This window comes from Pyrus communis, chromosome 4 (assembly GCF_041283825.1).
Source record: "Pyrus communis isolate YQ-2024b chromosome 4, ASM4128382v1, whole genome shotgun sequence".
NCBI classification, from domain to species: domain Eukaryota; kingdom Viridiplantae; phylum Streptophyta; class Magnoliopsida; order Rosales; family Rosaceae; genus Pyrus; species Pyrus communis.
The window spans coordinates 22,976,546-22,994,698 of record NC_142568.1 but is presented as its reverse complement, the minus strand read 5'-3'; the positions used below and the strand labels follow the sequence as shown (position 1 = coordinate 22,994,698).

General features: G+C 36.7%; 2 protein-coding genes and 1 non-coding gene across 3 annotated transcripts; 1 reads left to right on the top strand and 2 right to left on the bottom strand.

Annotated features, from left to right (window-relative positions):
* Positions 1-5,980: 5,980 nt before the first annotated feature.
* On the bottom strand, positions 5,981-8,872 carry LOC137722753 (trihelix transcription factor GTL2-like). Its single transcript, XM_068461835.2, has 2 exons — positions 8,194-8,872; positions 5,981-7,710 (listed from the first exon to the last, which is right to left on the bottom strand). Exons 1-2 carry the CDS (start codon positions 8,727-8,729, stop codon positions 6,228-6,230), a joined length of 2,019 nt encoding a protein of 672 aa, XP_068317936.2. The 5' UTR covers positions 8,730-8,872; the 3' UTR covers positions 5,981-6,227.
* Positions 8,873-11,115: 2,243 nt separating this feature from the next.
* TRNAF-GAA (transfer RNA phenylalanine (anticodon GAA)) lies at positions 11,116-11,188 on the top strand. The gene has a single exon. It is a non-coding gene; the product is annotated as a tRNA-Phe (tRNA).
* Positions 11,189-11,595: 407 nt separating this feature from the next.
* Positions 11,596-18,032, bottom strand: LOC137722983 (Pseudouridine synthase family protein). The gene is made up of 20 exons (XM_068462125.2): positions 17,777-18,032; positions 17,398-17,476; positions 17,098-17,295; positions 16,628-16,842; positions 16,125-16,197; positions 15,466-15,522; positions 15,190-15,269; positions 15,045-15,107; positions 14,844-14,931; positions 14,380-14,482; positions 14,135-14,238; positions 13,789-13,862; positions 13,493-13,557; positions 13,154-13,332; positions 12,976-13,043; positions 12,826-12,886; positions 12,664-12,701; positions 12,503-12,571; positions 12,083-12,401; positions 11,596-11,899 (listed from the first exon to the last, which is right to left on the bottom strand). Exons 1-20 carry the CDS (start codon positions 17,965-17,967, stop codon positions 11,873-11,875), a joined length of 2,151 nt encoding a protein of 716 aa, XP_068318226.2. The 5' UTR covers positions 17,968-18,032; the 3' UTR covers positions 11,596-11,872.
* Between the last annotated feature and the right edge of the window lie 121 nt (positions 18,033-18,153).

Below are 18,153 nucleotides of genomic sequence, written 5' to 3'. Positions count from 1 at the left end.
ATGAACGATAAAATGCCACGATCATGGGATCGCCGGGATCCCCAAAAAAGCATCTAACGAGGATCCCAATCCGTCTTTCTCATATGTTAGAGTAGTATACAATATCGTCTTGTTAAAAATAAATTTTACTAATATTCAAAGAATAATGTTCAACTCATTACTTCGAATAAGACATGTTTTATCACTCACACGTGCCTATATTACCGGGCAGTAAGATCGTTTAGCAGATTGCAAGCTACGACTTTGGCTAGCAACATGCTAAGAAAAGATTTAAACTGTTTCAAGGCAAGATTGTTAGAGCAGCATTTTGACTAAAACATTAATAAGGGAATCACAATTCAACGCATACAGAAATGTTAATCATTAGGATAATACTAGGTAGACAAAATTTGTAATCAAATGATGCGTCACTGATAAGAAATATCATCTTACATGTCAAGAAGATAGTCAAATATAAAGGTTTTACAATAAGTTTGTAATTAAGTTAGTAAAGAACATTCACTATTACTATCGAGTTCCGAATACCAATATCGAGCCCTTAAAGAATAGTATTAGGGAGAATAAATTTGTACACAAAATTTACAAACTCAATAATGTGTCACCAATAGAAACGAGCACATTTATCAATACTTATGTCATATCCAATCATCAACTTCCATATTATTTAGTTTACAAAATTTTATCTACAAATTTAGTCTCTTTAGCATTACCCGTCATCAAATATTGTTTGTATTGGAAAAGAGTAGAAATTTCTTATTAAATTATCACTTAGCAAATCAACTTATCCATAACCATTACCAATTATCCATACTCGATAAACAATTCAACTTATTTTTAGGCGTAGTTATGGCAATCACGAGCAAACTTTCATGTGAACCCACTTATTGCAAATTCCTTTCTGTTGGAAAATTTGCAAATTTCTTTCATGCAAACATCATACCATAACATAATCAGACAATATTTTCAAAAGAGCAACTTGTATGAAATGAATGCATTGTCATATGACATTTCGATCCATAATGTAAAAAAGAAAAAATTATACATAACATTCCATTACTAAACAAAAATGTAACAACGACTGTAAACTCGTTTCATGTCAATCATTTTCCTTTTTATTCGAAAAAATTATGCTAAAAGATAAAGTGAAGTTTTTTAGCTAAAACTCTTCAATTTGGTCCCTAATAATGAAAATTAATAAATGTAGTCTCTATCTTAGAACGTCGAAATAAATGTAGTCATTTCGTTAGGTTTCCTTCAATAACTTTGTTCATGTGCTGACGTGGCATATATGTACGGTGCAAGAAGGCCGACCAAGTGAAGCAGCGTGGGGCCCAAACCATCTCTCGTCGCCCATTCGATCCGCACCAACCAATCACGAATCATGGCATTCAGCGCCTCCTAATCCCCAAATGATTAAATACCCCTCAAAATGTCCAACCTCCGGTCGATGTGCGGCGAGCACGTTCATGAATTGACTTGTATAATAATTCCGGTAAATTTGGAGACCCAACATCGTCGGATTTGACCGACCTTGAGTTCTTTTGACTCATGTTCATCTATACACAATTACATATGCATCAACTTCTCTTTCAGTAGCTGATTTCGACATATGTGATGACAAGCTGATGTATGATTGCAGACGGATTTGCTACATTAAGACATCATCATGATATTTTTTGCGTATGGTTCACTTTCCTGGTGCTGTCATTTCCAGGTTTCCGAAATGAGAGAACGAGGAAAGGCGCGCCACAACTAATGTAACAGTCAGCTGAAAAATACTAGCTAGCTAGCAATTGCTTTCTCTGAAAGGAGCTCACTTCTTCAAGCTCCGCACAACCTATACAAGGTGCTAGCCGCTTGGTTTTTTTTTTGTTTTATTATTTTGAATCCTAGATTAAAGAAGGAGCTCCCAAATCAGCGTGGGGCCAAATCAGCAGCAGGAGAACCGTACTAATCTAACACCAGTTACTTTCTCAGGGCTTTGCAAGAGAAGAAAGAGAGTATGGGTCGATTTTCTAATGAAGCGAATGTCCCCCTTACTCTCTATTCTCTATTAAAGCTTTATAAAGCTTGGCGAGAAAGGATTGGTTATGGTTGGTTACGGTTTGATATGCACGGTCTAATGATATTCTTCTTCACCTGTAAATGAGAGGTTTTAAGTTTGATTCTTACCAAGGGCAAGTTTGAACCACATTATTGCTAGCCTCTCCCACCCCCTTAATGTAGATAATATTGCTTGTTCAAAAAAAAAAAAAAAAGGATTTTTGTTGTAATTTGTGCAATTTTGTGTTATAAAAAAAAATTTGAGAGGTATTATTTTGAGCTACTGAATGGGCACATTTACTTACATTGTATGAGTATTAGAACAAATGAGGGATGAGAATGAATGACTATGAGATAAACAACTCTCTCATTGTTAACAGGATACTCAGGGTTTAAAATATCTACGAAATTGTCGATATTCCTGTTGAGATATCCGAAAAATCAAGGATTGATATGGAAAGGGGGTGAAATGCAAAATTCACCCTATATCGGCAAGATATAGGAAAATAAGTGAATATCGACGATATTTACTGATTCACTAGAGAATTTTTGCCGGAATCTATTGCAGATTTCGAATTTTTTTGAGAAAATTTTCTCTAGTTTCAGCTAAATTCAAATGAGTTGATCAACCGATATTGATATCAATATATCCATTGATATTTGCATATCAATATTTTCACATATATCAACATTCTAAACATTGAGGCTACCTTCATTTTTAAGATATGACAAACCAAAAACATATGAGACCCACTCATTTTCATTCATTTGGTTAGTAGTAAACACATAAATAAAAATTATACTCATTCCTTCGAATTTCATTTCTTGTGAGTAAATATGTGAGCTACAAAAATCGAGCTTGAGTGCAACAGTCACGAAAAACCCTAGCCAACTCTCGTCTATCACCCGCACTTATCATACATCAAATGCTTTGGTTCTTGATGGTTGCCGGTTGGCACATCCTCATACAATTTTTAATAATAGTTACTCCTACACTGGTTATCTGCCTGCATTCTTTCGTTTTGCATTTAAAGATTTTAATAAAAAGCTGACGCGTTAGGTTGTTCATTTCATGCCTTACTGTTTATCTTTAGAGCTAAAACCCAAAAATATAGGTTCACAAAAAACAAAAACGCCCCAAAAAGTTGTAATTCTTGTTGCTACAAATTCATTTTTTGGCACAATTAAAATGGTCACGGTTTTTGCAGGTATATAGGATGCATAAATAGCAGTATTCATCCATACTTCCCCACCAAATTAAAAAAGAGGGAGGAAGCAATGCCTTTTCTCATGTAACGTAACCTCTTTTTATATATCCTGCAATGGTAGCTCGTGAAGGAAGCAATGCCTTTTCTCATGAACAATGTACACAGATCAACCCCTCTTAACTTTATTTTGTGACTCGTGATGTGCAACTGGCACCATTTTTACTGCATGAAACCTCCAAATTTTGAGGACCTTTCGGGTAGCCACGACGAGGGTTTTGTTGTCGAGTTGGAAGTTGCCCTGTATGCGGGGAAAAACTTGCATATATGCCACATCATCTATAAAGCAGTCTTCACGAAAGTATGAGACTCGATAGATTTTAGTCTCGCTCAACCTTATGTTAGTATTATTCGATATGAAAGTTATCCTAATTAGGCAGTCATACCGAAAACGAGCTACCATGTATATGAGCCTCTGCTGTGCAGTTGACCATTTAGCAATTTACGTTGACGTGCATCCATGTTGGGTGGCAGCAGTACTGGCGGAGAAAATGAATTTACAAACTACTGTTAATTGATATATAATATATAATTAATGAATTAGGACATTGAAGCAGTGACGACAGGGTGATTGGAATGCCATATTCATCTAGAAGTAACACAAAGGACCACATCACTTGGTATAAAGAAGTTGTGTCAACAGAAAGCGAGGCCATGACATATTGTTTTTGGTATAGAGACTACAGTCAGTCTGAGGATGCAAAGAAGTGTCCCATATCAGAAAGTTATTAAAGAAAAAATGGCTTATAAGGTGTTTGATCACAAGTCGCTCTCCCTTCCTCACTTTGCTAATTAGTTTTGAGATCGAAATCTCATACTCACATTGTTTCTGGTATTTGATCTAGTATTAAAACCTCAACTTTCTTCAGGGACAGTTCAAATTTCTTGTAGTCATTGAATAATCTAAATGCCATATGTGCAACATTAAACTCGGTATAATAATGTTTCTTTTCGATTTTAAAAAAGTTTTGGAATTCAAATCCCTTCCTCTGAAGAAAACAAGAGAACAAAACAATGCTTGTATCATGCAATGTGGCTGCAACGATGTTTTAGGCCCATTCCCATGCAAAAGGACTAGATGCCTTTAACAAGATGGTTTTGGTTTAACAAGATGATTTTGGACTTCAGCATTTCGACTGATCTCGTGCTGGCAAAGGCTTAGAGCTCGATCCATACTCCATGGATTTGTGATATACAATTGTTGTAAAAATGCCCAACCCCACAGAGACTCTTTTTTTTTTTTTTTTTTATTTGACGAAGAAAAATAATTTATGTACATTCTTTTTCATTCTCTTCTGTTTTATTTGAACGGAAATATAAATACAGAAAAAAACATAAATGTGCATAAAGAAAAAATGTGTGTGAAAATTATTCCCTTTAATGAATTCTAACTTTTACAGTCTACTACATAGAGCTAAAACCATCAAAGCGCAGAAGATGCGTAGTTACATTTTGTAAGACTTACTTTAAAAAGACTAAATGCACAACCTAACTTATGCATGACGTGTAGTTACATTTTATAAGACTTATTTTAAGAAGACTAATACGTAATCTAACTTGCGTTATTCAAATATATAACTTTTATGATACAAATACACCGTTTCCGTGTTATAAAAGTCCGATGAAAATGGTAGGTAACAATTTTGGTTTGGGTCAAACCTCCTTCAACATGTTTGTAGTTACCCTATGCTTAAAACTGTACAAAGTCAAACGTGGAGGAGGAGTGGGAACAGAGTTGATTTTGTTGACTTTTGATTTTGATTCTTTAAAGAATTGAATCTGAAGGCTTAATTAGCATCTGAGATTGTCAGCCGTTGGATGAGGTGGCCCCCTGACCATGTCAGCAGGTTACTGTTTCTTGCCCTAGGGGGTGAGGCTAGGATAGGGTGCGGACAAACCCATCACGTGTGATATTGATGTGCGGCAGAGGATCATTTGTCTGCGAATCCTCACCAAGGTGACGATGGGACCCTCTCCGACTCGGAGAGAGACATTTTATCAATAACAAGACACCAAACGACAACGTTTTAAGTCTTTTGCTCACAGACCAGTGACCACTGGCAGTACGGGCCCCTCTCTCTGGAGCATTCCGATAGGTCCCATTCCCAAGCAGAAAAATTATGTCATGCAGACATGCAGTTGTATTGTCGATTGAGTATTTTTGTAGTTCAAAACCAAAACCCAAGCCCCAAGCCCCAAATGAAAGAAAATAATGCCACCTTGTTTCATTTGCTAATTAGCCTAATTTATATATTATGGCAGGCACTTGTGTAGGTGAATCTAGTATGTTTCGGTGTATCGTATACTAGAGCATAATAGAATTTTTGTAAATTCACTGAAGTGTAGACTTAATGTTCAAAAACAATATAAAACGCAGGTTAAATGTTTGAGTTCCTTAATTAGTTGTAAGTTATATGTAAAAACATTATAAAAGCTCTCGTTATTTTTTTTATTTTTAAAAGAACTTTTCTTAGTTGGAATAAAAATAAAAGGACTTAAATTGATAATTAAAATTTCTCTAATTAAACCTAACAACTGACTATTATTTTAGAGTAATATCCAATTATTCCCAAATTATAATGAATATTTTAGATCTTTAAACTTTTTGATTAAGTAAATTGGAATAGCAGCTATCGACGAATGTGGCAAATACAAAATGACAGCAGACCTCATTTAAAATATGGCTCCTGATTTGAACCAAAAAAAATATCTGTCGGTGCTCACTACAAAACAAGCATAAAACATACATATATCCGTCATGAAATAAAAATAAATATATATCGGAAATTAATAAAATTCATGTCGACTGCCGGGAGTACTATCTAGATACCACATGTTTGCCAAGACAAGAAGAAAAAAAGGTATCACATATTATCATAGAAAATTTGACATGCACCACAAATATGCAAATTAAATTATTCAGAATTCGAAATCAAAAGCTGGTGTTGGTGTTGGTGCTTGCTTTACCATATTGTTGTTTTTCTCACCTTCATCATGTTTCGTTGAATCACCATCACCCAGAGAATGGTTTTCCGGCGAAGCAGGGCGGTTTTCCGGTGCTTGATCGGATGGCGACACGAGCATTCCTTGATTGTACAAAGTGCTTAACTGATGAAAATAAGGACAAGTCCTAGAGTCAAGTGACCTCTTCTTGTTAACATCTTTTGTTTTTCTAAAGTACTTGTTAATGTTCTCCCATTTCTCTTTGCACCTCTTGGAACTCCTCTTGTAACCGATCTCGAACATCCCTTGTGAGATTCGCTCCCAAAGAGGAGCTTTCATCACCACTCCTCCGTCCTTGTCCTGATCGCCGCCGCTACCACCATTGTTGAAGAGGCTGCACCTCAAGTTTATCAGAGCCAGCACTTCATCTCTCGGCCATCTCTTTCCGAGGTCATGTTTGTCATGACTAATGGAACTAGGGTTTTGAGCATTTATGATGACATCCTCAGAACTAGGGTTTTCAGGAGGAGCTAGGGCAACAGTAGTAGTAGTAGTCGTACTCAAAGAAATTGTCACCGTCGGAACAGGTAGCGGAGTCGGAGCAAGAGTACTTGAAGTTGGGCTTTGGGGTGCAAGAGTACTTTCAGTTAAAGAACTAGGCGTGGTTGGGTTATTTTCCTTTTCTTGATGACGATCAAGTTCTTTACGGCCACTAACATCGCGGCACGTAGGAAGAGTAGGGTTTTGTACTTGAATCGGGGAAGACGAAGTAGAAGTACTAGAATTACTTGACGACGATGTGAACTTCTTCAAGAACTTAATGATCGTAGCTTGTCGATCACCAGCAACTGCTTGTTCACGCGCCATAAGCTCGAGCTCCTTGTTCATCCTATCCGTCTCTTGCTTCTTCCAAGCTTCTTCCCTCGCAATCTTCTCTTCGTTTCTCGTCACCATTTCTTCAAGAAGCTTGTTGTGCATCTCTTCCTGCTGAGCCATCATCCTGTTCACAATGTCCTCACAGAAACCCTTGAGCATTTCAAATCTCCTTTGCCTTTTTCTCTTATTATTATTGTTCGTTGGTCTAGTTTCCACTACTACCTCTTTCTCATTGTGCTCCTCGAGGTTGAGTGACTCATTGCTGATCACACCGATATTATCCTCAACCAATGTTTCATTTCTTGTTGAGTCTGGATGATCTCCCTCGTCACTCGGCTTTTCGACCATTTCCTTCTTATTATTTTTATCCCCAGGAGCTTCCTGATGATCGTCAGGGTTTCGGTGATCATAATCATCAGGGCTTCGCTGATGAGCATCACCACCGCCTTGACAGATTTGTTCGAGGTCACTGAGAAACCTGTAGTTTTTGGTGAAGTAAATGTTGTTGAAGTATCTGCTTTCTTCTTCAAATTTCTCTTTGCATTTCTCCGCACTCCTTTTGAAACCAAGCTCTGCTAGCTTCCTGCTTCCCCCCATAAATATATATCAAACCAGCAGCATCAATAATCAACAGCATTTATTCGCTCCATTATTTACTCCTAGCTAGCTAGTATATATCTAACTTAACTTTATAAAATATATATTGTGTACGAGGGGATCTTTATGTTTTTAGTGAATATATATGTACAAGACGTTCCTTTCTCACTCTCTCTCTCTCTCTCACATACACCTGAGTAAACAGTGACTAAAATTCCATTAGTATTGATAAAGCATCAATCCTCCCTTAATTATAATCAAATTTCATCGGTATAATCGTACAAATAAGCTTAACCAAGTTGGCTAGAGCTGTGTGTGCTCCCTTTCTGAGATCATATTCGAATCCTCATCTCCGTTGTTTAGATGAATTTCCTAAATGTAAACCTAGCTTGCTAGTTCATCAATAAACTAATAATTAAGATAATCATAATAATAGATAAGTAAATGAACGAATTACATGTAAGCTTACCTTGAGACATGTTCCCAAGTGAACTCAGGGAACCAATTCTCCATGGTAGATCTGATCCTGAGAAGTGCAAGCAATTCATCATTACTCCAAGGATCACTACTGATCGGTACATCTGATGATGCCGGTACTGATGAAGATCTATCTCTTTCAATCTCCAAATTATTGTTTATGGAGATTGAAACAGTACTAGAGTGTTCTTCTTTCTCCTCGAGATTTTCGGGGGTGGCGGTGGATTGGCGGTGCAGTTGCAGAAGCTGATGATTCTGATGAAGCAGATGGGGTTCAATTTGCAGGAGTTGATGATGAAGATGAGAAGGGTCGTTGTTATTGTTGTAGGGATCAAAAGGAGCACCAGCAGGGACATGGAAGGTATTGATGTTATTGTTTGGTGGTGGAGGAGGGAAGGAGGAGAGAGGGAGGGGGAGAGGAAGAGGCAGGGAGGTTCTTGAGGATGCTATGAGTTGGTGCAACTGCTCAGCTGGGACTCCATCAAACATGTTTGTGTGTGAGAGTGTGTGTGTGTTCCTCTTTACCATTCCTTTTGTTTGCTCACTGTAAAATAGCAAAATGTTAGAAACTAAGACTACAAAACCCCAAAATCTTCTCTCTCTCTCTCTCTCTCTCTCTCTCTCTCTCTCTCTCTCATCAAGGACTTATTTTGTCCTATGCTTCCTATCATAGAAGAGAAAAGATAGCCCACCACACCGTTTTGGAAGAAGGTGAAGTCACCCTCAAACTGGGAGAAAATTATTTAGTACATTAAAATGTGACTTGGTATATTCACTACATTGACACAATTATTATGGGTGAATTTGAAATTGTTTCAATGATTACATGTAATAGTAAGTGATAACATAAAAAGTTGATTGACATTGTATTTTAAATCATATTATTGTGTCTATCGTAAATGTCAATCATTCTAGCTAGTGTCTTAGATGGAAAACTGAAACAACTTAAATTTGAATTTGTTTATATGATTACATGTAATAGTGATTAACAACCGCGTTTAGAATTATGTCATTTAGAGAAGACGAAGAGAAAGAGCGAAAATCAAGTCTTCTATAGCATTCAAGTACCAAGGGCGCAAGGACGAAACTGCTTTCTAGTATGAGGCTACGGTAAGTTGAGTTTGCGTCAAGTAACTTTTATAATTGTAAGACTAATAGTGGTTGTTTTCGGACAGGCAAAGTGTCTAAGAATTCCCAAGTGGCAGGTTTAACCTCATTGAATTGTTGTGCACTATGACATTGTTTTCTGCACCATTCAACCGATGCTTAACATGATAAATATTTACTTTCAATCCTATACCATCTAAATTGGTGTTAACAAAACTTAAAATTGGTTAGAAACTAGCACGTAACCCATTAGTTCTATGTAAATTTAATACCATACTACTCAAATTTCACCTTGTAACTGTTAAGGTATCCTTTACGTGAGTTCTTGCTTTAAGTATTCATATGTGACTGTTACTCCACATTTCTCTACTTTAATACAACAATAACAATAACAACAAAGCCTATCCACTAAGTGGGGTCAGCTGTATGAATTTTAGAACGCCAATGTGTTCGATTTTGCACGAAGCCTTCAGTTAGCTCTAAATACTTCATATCTTTTCTTAGAGTTTCTTTTCAAGTCTTCTTAAGTCATCTTCTACTTCTTTTAATCTAAGTCTCTGTCTCATAATCACATTTTCTAACCAAAACATTTGCCTAATGAAATAAGCACAATGGCTTAATCAGTTGACATAGCGAGTTACAAACTCTTTCCAATTACATGACCTAAATCTCACCCCTAATAACCCAAAAGAGTCAAAATTAACCATACAAGTAGTGATAGGATTGGGGAGTGTGATCCACGAGGGGTGAGGTGAGAATGGTGTTGGCAGGTATTGTATTTGAGGAAAATGATACAAAATCTTTAAAAAATTTAATTTCCGTTTTGGTAGTATTTGGGTGGCCTTCAGAATCCTATGCAGTAGCTGATGCTCATGAAGGTGTAATTAACCGCAAGGAGATGGCAGGACACGTGAAAACATGCAGACACTGGGACCAATTTTAATTTAAGGAAGGTGGGACTCTTCCCAATGGTACAATGGATCACAACTACTACTCAACATGCACCTCATCAGTCAGAATCTCCGTCATCTAAACCGTCTAATTTTTAGATCTTTTTTAATTTCTTAATCATTGTCAATTTAAACCGTCTAGTTTTCAATTCTTTCTTAACTTTCATTAGTCTAAAACGACTAATGTTTAGGTATTCGTTAAAAGATTTTTCTTACAAAAAATCACTTGAATATGAAACCACATGCATTTATTAGTAGATCTTTAAAGAGAATAATAATAATATATATATCGTAATTTTCTATGGTTATTCTTAGTATTTTGTACTCTAGAGTATTATAGAATTTTAATCGATATAATATCATTCTAAACAATTTGAAATATTTGTGGGTTTTAATTTGAGGTTGGCAATTTAAACAAAGAGAATATTACTTTATGGTTAAGTACATTATTCACCAACTTGTTATGAGTTCAAGTGAAAGTGATGTATCATACAGTGTCATCCACCTTTGCCATATTTTTTTTTCCAACATGAATGACTAGTCATGTGGTGTGGTCGAGCTTTTGCTCATACTTGTAACCAAGCAGCGATGATTGATGATGAAACTTAAATTAGGTGAGTACTAAATGTACTGTAATTCTATTTCATTGTTACAATTGATATATGACGTCATATTAAGCACACCTATCCTACTCGAGTTAGTAAAGGCATCTCACTCACTAAGAATTGGTAACAATAATACATAAAGAACTCCAAGGATGTGGTGTTTTGTTCTTATTGATACTGTGATGGAGTTTGTGGTAGAAGCTGGAAGGCAGCTTATAATTAATATCAATACTTGTTACACGAAGAACATCAGCGGGGATAGCTCAGTTGGGAGAGCGTCAGACTGAAGATCTGAAGGTCAGGTGTTCGATCCACCTTCACCGCATGTTATTTTATTTTTTTTATATTAATATTTCATTTGAGTAATTAGAAGTAAGAGGTCTTACATTTTACTTCCGTTAATGGTGGAGTTTTATACTAATTATTGTTCTTACGTTTGACTCCCGTGAATAACAAGTTTGACACCAAATTCTTGTAGCAAGCTCATCGTATTCAAAATGACTCTCTGATAAGTTTTACACTAATTTATTGTTCTTATGTTTGACTCGCATGAATGACGAGTTTGGCACCAAATTCTTCTAGCAAGCTCATCGCATTTAAAACGGCTCTCTGATGAGAGAAATTACATGAAAACAAGGACGTCAAGGCGTCTGCGTCTCAAAACCTATCATCACCTTGCATGCATATTTAATGCAAGTCTCTCAAAGGGTATTTTTGTTTATTGCAAACAAATAAAAGCAAACTGACTTTTATAACATATCTGAAAACGACCCATGTCATGGAATATTATTCGAAGGTAAAATACAATTGTATTTCTGTGTCAATCAACAAAACTAGTCGGAAAATTAACACTCGATTTGTTCCGAAAGGCGAGAACTTGGTGTACGAAAGAGTGCCATCTTTGTTTGCTCCCATGCCAGATTGACGTCCTTTTTCGACTTAGTTCCCCGCCGGTAGGAATTGTGTCTTCTCGGATGCCATAGTTCACCGCAAGTAACACGGCCTCATGCTAGTTTAGCGTTTTGTGAAACGCAACCTGCAAGAACAAAATTTTGTTTAACTGATTGAGCTAACCGGAATGGAAATTGACCATAGTCAGGTTTACGAAAACATATGTTGAATTGGTAGGGCCTATAAATCTCTCTTGGTAAGAAATGCTGCGATCTATAGCATTGGGAACAAGGGACAGAATAAGAAAACTTTTAAGGGAGGTACATACAGATGTCGATGTCTTCAGAAGCTCTCGGATTGCCATTGTTGCATAACAGGAAGCTGGGAGAGTAAAGCTCAACTTGAGAGCCATCTGAGTTTCCTGAGGATTAGTGTCGCCGAGCGATCCAACTTCCGGCACCTTTTCTCCCTTGTCCCCAATATCGTTGTCAATGTACTCTGACTGTTTTGCGCTGTCATGCAAACTTCCATCTCCATTTACACTGGATGGATCCTCTTTGTCTACCTTAGCAGGTTTCGCTTTGGAAATTTTGTCCAAGTCGGTATCCACCAAAGGTACATTACCATCAACATATTTTAGTATTTCCCTGTAACAATGAAAATCAAACAATTACAGAACACTGTCATTTGGTAGCTGAAGTATATCAATTAACTTACTAAACATGAAAAAACGAGAGTAGCGGTATACCATTCAAAGTCCATTGGTTTTTGGAAGACCCGCCTATAATTTCCTGTCACACTTGTTATTGAGAATTCACTAAAAAGAGCAACAAGATGTATGCATTTAATTAGAATAGAAACCCGTGAGAGAGTTAAGGGGCGAGATGACGGGGGAAAATAGGTACATACTTGACATTATGTACGGTCTCTGTCAAGCTGATTGCATCCTGATTAACACATATAAAATTAATTCAGGAGGAAAATAAGACGGATTAGAACTTAGAAGTCAATAAAATTACAAAATCAAACAAACAGCAGGGGAAGATGGACATTGTTGCTGAGAATAGAAACCTTCTTTGCCAAATCATGAAAGACATCAGCGATATCATTTTCTGGAAAAATGACCCTTGAACTGCAAAACAACAAAGTATTAAATAACTTCCGCAATCTGAGACGGCCTGGGAAGTATACAATCAGGGAAAATAGTCAATTTTCCCTTACCCGGGCATAGGAAGGACAACATCCTCAATTGTATAATTTCCACTCTGGATATCTTCTGCAGTTACAGCCTGCCAGATGGGTTGCATTCATAGATTAAGTTACTAAAGTAGCTGTAATTATAGCATACTATTTAGGACGGCACAGGAAAAATATTTTCAACAACGAGGACGCAACTAACCTTCACAAGATTAAGCTTTTCCTCAGGAAGATTTGTTTCAGCTATATCACCTAAATCATTAGGATCAAGCATATCATCACTGTTTTCATCTATGCACTCAGAAGTAACAACTTCGGTCACCTTTTCAGTTTCATTTCCTTTACAAAATACCAAGTCTCCCAACACAACTCGGTCAGTTCCTGCCACATTGTGGAATAAAATTGGGTTTTACAAAAGTATATGATACAAAGATGGTTGCAATAAAGCTTTGACAACTGTAACAATAATGATGGTGACGCAATCAGTCCACGACAAGAATAAATGAATTGGTTTTGCTCCAATAAATAACTGGGGGCCTACCATATTTCTTCACTCTCATACTTGCAGCATGGTTCCACAAATAGCTTTGGTAACTATGCACATACCTGAAATAAGGGTGATAAGTATGCACCAGAAAGTGGTAAAACCATCACATGATATAATACAAATATTTCCCTGTATATACTATATTATATATACAGCATATATGTTCAACTGTACCTAAATTAAGCTTGTATTGATTGATTTGAACACAGAAAAAGCATAAACATTAACTGAAGATTGACTCCGTTTATGAAGTTAGAAGACAGAACTAATTCTGCTGGAAAATCTCTTACATCATCCTCAAAGTTCTAGGAATAGCTTTCAAGGCCTGCAAGTAGTTTCCGGGGCATTTCTTCAGACACTGCAACTGTATGAGAACAAAGAAGAGGAAAAAGTAATGATCATCCATGAACCGCAAGATGAAGTAATCCAATTTAGTAATATCATACAAATATTATGATCGCCATGCCAGATGCATGAAAATCACGTAAAGGATGCACAATGCTAGACAGGGAAGGATTACTCTAATAAACAAAAGGATTTAGATGTAGAACTTAATATTTCAGGATAGTTTACAGAATCAAGAAAAAACTAGCATGTTCCAACAAAGCAGTCGTAGTTGGTGACTTGGTGACTTACTATAGCTCTTTCAGAGACCAGATGTCGAGGTAATTTCCTCAGGGTCCCTTCAATGTCATTAGTTTCCTTATAGTATTCTCGTGCCTCTGTAATCACATTCCTTTGTAATCGAAGATCCAGTTAAAGAAAACAAATACCAACAGAACAATATAGCAGCATGTACTAAACAGTTTAGCAAGAAGTAGTTAAGTATAGAAATGAAAAGAAAAGTATCCTCACAACACCTACAAACACAAAAAGGATATCCCCTTCTCTTGGATCAAGGAACATGCTTACAGTAGATTTCCACTCTCCTCTGAGTAGTGAAGCTCCAATATGGTGAGTTGGCACAGAACCGCTTCCAAATCGCTGAATTCATTACCATGCATGCTATAAATATCTTACTAACCACAACAAAATGTAATCTACATGCCTCAAGAATATAAAATTCTCACCGCTAACATATAGATGGTCTAAAAAACATTTTTTATTTAAGACAACTTATGAGAAACATACAGCATGCGCAACGACTTGAAAAGGTGTTTTCAAATATTCTAAAAGTAGAATATACTTGGGGCAAAAAATGTCACATAGCTTTAGATACAAAAGAGAAAACATCCACTTGTCCAAACAATAACGAACAAAACACCTACATATCAATAACATTTTATGCAAGTAAGGAGTCTAAACCAGGACAAGATATACTCAGAGAGAGAGAGAGAGAGAGTACTTGTAAACCAAAGTAGTTAATAAATCCCTGCTTTCCCAAGGCACTTGCGGAGGCTTTGATGGTATCTTCAGAATCTGCAACAACTCCTCTGAGAAGTAATGTGAGTGCACACAACGAGCAAATCAGATGGCGAATAATAGAAGTAGCCATGAGAGATGTTTCATTCAAGTGCACATAAATGATTACAGGGAACATGCTTACCTCAATGTAATAGTAAACCGATTTCCCAAGAGTTGGCCAAGGACAAGTCCTTCTGTCACATAACTGGATAATGGAACTATCACATTAGTATGCATTAAAACCCAATTGACCGGGAATCCTATCATTCACAATTCATCAGTCTTACCAGAAGTCACCTACTTTGATACCGATCAACCTATCATTAAGAGCAGCCAATTTACTTGCAAGCTTCTTAAAAACGGTTACCTGGAAACACAAAAGAAAATGAAGTTCAATAACCCTTTGGGTGACCACTATGCTCCGACTAGAAAAACTGGCACTTGAGGATTCATGGAAGTAGACATACTTTGGAAGGGAGTTACTATGAGCCTAATAACTAAAGGAAATTCAACTTATAGAATATTGGTCAGAATAAGCAAAAAGTCTAGTGAGTATCAATTACCCTCTGAGTTGTGACAGCACGCTTATCCTTTGTACCCGCAAACCCAAAGGACCTTGGCTATGGATAAAAACATATTAATCTATCAAATGAAAGATAAGTAATATGATATCTATACATTAAGTCAAAGATGACAAAAAAGAACCATAAATTTCTACAAATCTGACCAATCTCAACTGTTTACATGGAAACCAATAATCCAAGTTTTGCTCTCTGTCATGTGGTGAAAATTAAGTAGAGAACTAACTAAGAACAACTATATTTCATCACCACTAAAGTACCATACAGGTAATTGCTAAATATTCAATGAAGACCACAGAAAACTTTAATTTAATAACATCAGTAGGGACAAAGGTGCTGCAAATGGACCTTAACAAAATCAAAGACAACAATAGATTAATAAAATACACGCTTAATATTGAATGTGTTAACTGTGTCCATGCATGCAGGAAGGAAGCAGATAGCAACGACTGACTCTATAATGAGTTCCTTATCAAAACCCTTGTATCATTTTCGAAAAAGGAGCAACAAAAGCCCACTAATTAGCATGTAAATAGATCAGGCAGTGGAGATGTTCACTTCCCAAACATTGTGAAAACAGTAGTCATGACTCATATGTCAAATGGTGTTCAAGTCAACTAGTTCTCAGCTGGAACCCATACCTGGACACCAAGCATTTTTCCTATAACTCCTAAGGCTTCCTGTGTATCCTTGTTCTCCTTGTAAAGATGAAACCTGTACATTCGCATTAGAAGAACCTTTCAGATAAGCTGACACAGAGCTTTAATAAACAGAGCATATAAACCTTTGCGAGCCCAATGAGAAAAACACATCAGGTTATTATTTGCATACAAGCTAACTTGGGAAGATGAAAGCAAGTTAACAGCCGGATTAGTAAATGCATAATTCACTGCTAGCAAATCGCTCTCATCAGTCATTGTTAAGGAGGGCACTTCAGGCAGAACAGTTTCAAAGGAATAAAGGAGAACGATGTAGATTAATTGATAAGTTAGAAGGTTTAGATATGAATAAATCAGACAGCTCTGCTGTGCCAATTACACCAAATCTCAATAGAGATATCTAGATTATGCAGGTACCTTTCTACCATAATAAGTTAAGAGATTAAATCTTTAAAAGAGAAGAACCACACAAAAAAACCCTTTACCTAAGGAACTTGCCAACGTGCTCCGACCAATCCTCTGAACCCCTGCTATCGAAAGGTTTATCACCTCTTTCTTTTCTTTTTCTGGAATTTCTGCCTCTGCTGTTCTGTCCTCCTGAATTTATTCTCACCCGGATGCATTTTGATGAAGCATCTGGTCCATCAACTGTGTCGGTGACAAGAAACTTGAAGTGCTGCTTAAAAAAATTATGCACTGCCTGGAAGACAGATAGTGCAAGCCACGAATGAAACCGAAAGAGAGAACTGGGTTTCATCTACTCATTTTGAAATATGGTGGCAAAGGAGGGTTACGCAGATTAAGTTTGGAAGATTATTTGTACTTCTTTTTCACATTAGCGGAAATCAAATACTCCGTTCCACCCTGACCTCTTTGATTGCACAAGTTTCATATCCACGTTGCTATGCAAAACACTATCTAAATTAAAATAATCAGATAAGACCGAAAAACTAACCGTTCGATGAGATTTATCATAATCTGGGGAAAGAACAATAGGCATAACACCATCATCACTACTGGAATTAATTTGGTTGATAAAAGTTTCCAAGCGCTCGGCATCATTAGGATCAGCAAGAGCTCTAAACGATTCAATTTCAGTAGTATAATCTTTACTTGCACCATCACTTGTCGTTGTTCCACTTTCCTTAACTGCCTGAATACGGCCAAAGAATTACACTTCCCATAAATACTAAATTGTATATACAAATAGGTACTTCCATTTAAATCATAAGAACAAAAATATGAACTTATTTACCTCTACCGGCGCATCCAAGTTGGTTAAATGAACAACATTTCCCACCTTATCTACTTCGTTTACCATAAAATCCGAATACCTATACGATTTACCAAGAAAACGAACGAACTTTAAAATATCGACAAATAATTTCTCTCAAAAAACAATGATTTATATGCAAATGTACGAATCCAGTTGAGGAAAATAACAAAAAAGATGCTGAATTCACATTCTGTGGTTATTAATTTTCAAGTTCCTAACTTTACAGAAAAATCTTACCTTTATCAATTTTTCCAACATTTTCTAGGCATCCAAACACACCGTAACGAAAATAAATAACTTGAAAATCCCAAACAGAACAGAATGCTCATATTTCACAGTAGAAATTTAAAATCCAGACCTTTGCTTTAAAACGCCGCGAAATCCGGGGAGCTGAGAGATGTAGCAGAAGATGCCAACGTCGGATTCCTCCGTGGTTTTTGTTGCCATTAGGGGTTTGAAGGTGGTGGTTGGCGGTGGTGGTGGTGGAGGAGTTGCAGAGCAGTAGGGTTTTAGCATAGAGAAGCACGATGGTGCGGGCTTAAGCCACATTTTGATTTCGGGGATACCGCTTTTTCCCGCGAAACGCACCGTATTGTCTCTACCCTAACCGTTTTGATATCTTTAGTTTTTCTTATTGCAAATGTACCCCTCAAACCTTAGTTTTTGTTACACTTAGATCCTCAGACCTTCTTTTTTTCTGGCAAACGCAGCGAATTGGACAAAAGTAATTAAGAA